Source organism: Castanea sativa, chromosome 11, assembly GCF_040712315.1.
Source record: "Castanea sativa cultivar Marrone di Chiusa Pesio chromosome 11, ASM4071231v1".
Lineage (NCBI taxonomy): Eukaryota > Viridiplantae > Streptophyta > Magnoliopsida > Fagales > Fagaceae > Castanea > Castanea sativa.
This window is the reverse complement of record NC_134023.1, coordinates 32,712,077-32,714,883: the sequence shown is the minus strand read 5'-3', so window position 1 is coordinate 32,714,883 and position 2,807 is coordinate 32,712,077. Positions and strand designations below refer to the sequence as shown.

Below are 2,807 nucleotides of genomic sequence, written 5' to 3'. Positions count from 1 at the left end.
CAAAACGCTGGCGTTTCGGGTCACTCTCCCCCTCCATTGTAAAAGTTTTTAACCATCACTGAACGTTGGGTCTCATTATCAATCATCATCATATGCTGTCCAAATGCCGCTCATCTTCGATCCCCACCGTCCATTTCAAACGGCAGTTGTCCTTCCCGCCAATACTTTCCTCAGCTCAAACCAGCCAAAATGCTCAAAAAAACGACTCATCTCTCCCTCTGAGTCGACTCAGAGCCAAAATGCCTATTTCCGAGGCAACCCATTTCAGCGATCCTCACTCGGCCCATTCTTTTTGCTCCAATGCCCTCAAAGTCTCAGCCAAAATGGGATTTCTTCCCCAAGGAAAACAACTGCATGCACATGTGATAGAGTTGGGATTGTATAATGTATTGTCCTTGCAGAACCAGATTTTGAGTGTTTATGTTAGATGCAAGGAGTTTCATGATGCACAGAGACTGTTCGATGATATGCGTGTGAGAAACGTGGTGTCATGGAACACTGTTATTTGTGGTGTTGTTGACTTTAGTAGTAATAATAGGTCGAACCTTTATCTGGGTATTTCTTATTTTAGGAGAATGTTGTTGGAAATGGTATGGCCAGATGATATAACTTTTAACGGTTTGTTTCGTGCATGCATTGAGTTGGATGATGTTGTGATTGGTAAAGAACTGCATTGTTTTATAGTGAAAGCGGGGTTTGACTTGAATAGTTTTGTTGGTAGTGCTCTCGTCAAGTTGTATGCAACATGTGGCTTTGTGGGAGATGCTAGACGGGCTTTTGATGGCATTTTGTCTAGAGATTTGGTTTTGTGGAATGTGATGGTATCTTGCTATGTTTCTAATTGTTTGGCCAAAGAGGCTTTTGGGGTCTTCAATTTGATGCAGTTGCAAGGTGTGAAGGGGGATGAGTTTACATTCAGTAGCCTGCTGAGTTTGTGTGGTACGTTGGAATCTTGTAATTTGGGAAAGCAAATCCATGGCCTTATTGTAAGAAACTCTTTTGATTTAGATGTTCAAGTGGTGAGTGCACTTGTTGATATGTATGCAAATAATCAAAGTATCGATGATGCTTGCAAGGCTTTCGATGGGATGAACATTAGAAATGTTGTGTCTTGGAATACTATGATTGTGGCTTACGGACAGCATGGAGATGGGAAGGAAGCTATGAAACTTCTGAAGAAAATGCTTAAAGCAGGTTTCTATCCTGATGAATTAACTCTTGCTAGCATCCTTAGCTCATGTGGCAACTTGTCTGCCACTAGTGAAATTATGCAAGCTCATGCTAGTACTATTAAGCTAGGGCTTCAAGCCTTTTTATCGATATCCAATGCTCTGATAAATGCATACTCCAAATGTGGCAGCATCCTTGGTGCATATCAATGCTTCAGCTCTGTTTTAGAGCCTGATCTTGTTACATGGACTTCAGTTGTATGTGCATATGCATTCCATGGTCTTACCAAAGAAGCTACCGAGTTATTTGAGAAGATGTTATCTTATGGCATTAGGCCAGATCCAATAATTTTTCTTGGGCTTCTCTCTGCCTGTAACCATGGGGGCCTAGTAAAGAAGGGCCTGCATTACTTCAATTTGATGACCAGTTACTACCAAATTGTTCCGAACTCAGAGCACTATGCCTGTCTTATAGATCTTTTTGGGCGCTTTGGTCTTTTGGATGAGGCATTTGATGTTTTGACCTCAATGCCAATGGAACCTGGGTCAAATACCTTAGGAGCATTCATTGGAGCATGTAAAGTCCATAAAAATCTTAGATTAGCAAAATGGGCCGCAGAAAAGTTATTTGCATTAGAGCCGAACAATCCTGCGAATTATACTCTGATGTCTAACTTGTATGCTTCTGAAAGGCTTTGGCATGATTTGGCAAGTGTACGCAAAATAATGAGGGACAGGTGTGATTTTAAAGTTCCAGGTTATAGTTGGATACAGATTTCTAGTAATGTTCATACCTTTGTGTCAAGTGATAAATCTCACCCACAAGCCTTACAAGCTTATGTTATATTAGGAACATTGCTTAGGTTGATGAAAGAGGACAATCATATTTGCAATATAAACACTATGTCTGACAGTTTTTTAGATGATTGTGCACTGAACTTCCATGGCTGATCCAGAATTTTTTTCACCTCAAGTGGTTAGTTTGCTTCACATTCTGAGGTAAGGATTTGTAAATTTCTCTAACAATAATATAGTCACATATCCTGAAATATGTACACATGTCAAAATACCACTTCCAGGGAGTGTTCATGAATATTATGGTATTTCCATAATCTTTTACTGTTCCAAATCATGCCAGTTTTTCTGGAACTGAAAGAATATGTATGTTTATACAATAATGTTCTTTTTTTCTTTTTTCTTTTTTTCCTTCACTCAAATTTATTTCCCATTTCCTTATGTTATCCTTGAATCATCATCGAATTTTGTTGTAACTGCTGACCCAACAATTCAAAAATGTTTTTCCCAACTTTCAACTATTATTGGGTTCAAAAAATAATATCACAAATTAATTATTTGTTTTTATGCCCCTTACCTTTGTAGTCTCAACTCTGCATAAGCAATATTTGACAAGCATATCTTCTTATATTTTTTCACTCCTGAACTTGAAGAGAATCAACTGTGCTTTCATACAGAAAATATTTATTGTGAAAGATAATTTATTACTGCCTATGCACTTAAACCTCTAGGGTTCATGTTGTGCTGTCTTGATTTTTCATTTAATAAGTTTATGATTGTCTGCTTCAGATTTCAGGATTTTAAATATACTTATGAAGCACCTTGAAGTCTATCCTACAATTT

General features: G+C 38.1%; 1 protein-coding gene across 1 annotated transcript; it reads left to right on the top strand.

Annotated features, from left to right (window-relative positions):
• The first annotated feature begins 92 nt into the window (after positions 1–92).
• Positions 93–2,807, top strand: LOC142617689 (pentatricopeptide repeat-containing protein At2g46050, mitochondrial). Its single transcript, XM_075790642.1, has 2 exons — positions 93–2,168; positions 2,754–2,807. The coding sequence occupies exon 1, from the start codon at positions 93–95 to the stop codon at positions 2,118–2,120; it is 2,028 nt and encodes a 675-aa protein (XP_075646757.1). The 3' UTR covers positions 2,121–2,168; positions 2,754–2,807.

Bases quoted from the DNA above. Each gene is read 5' to 3' on its own strand.
- LOC142617689 (XM_075790642.1), top strand. From the start codon at position 93: ATGCTGTCCAAATGCCGCTCATCTTCGATCCCCACCGTCCATTTCAAA.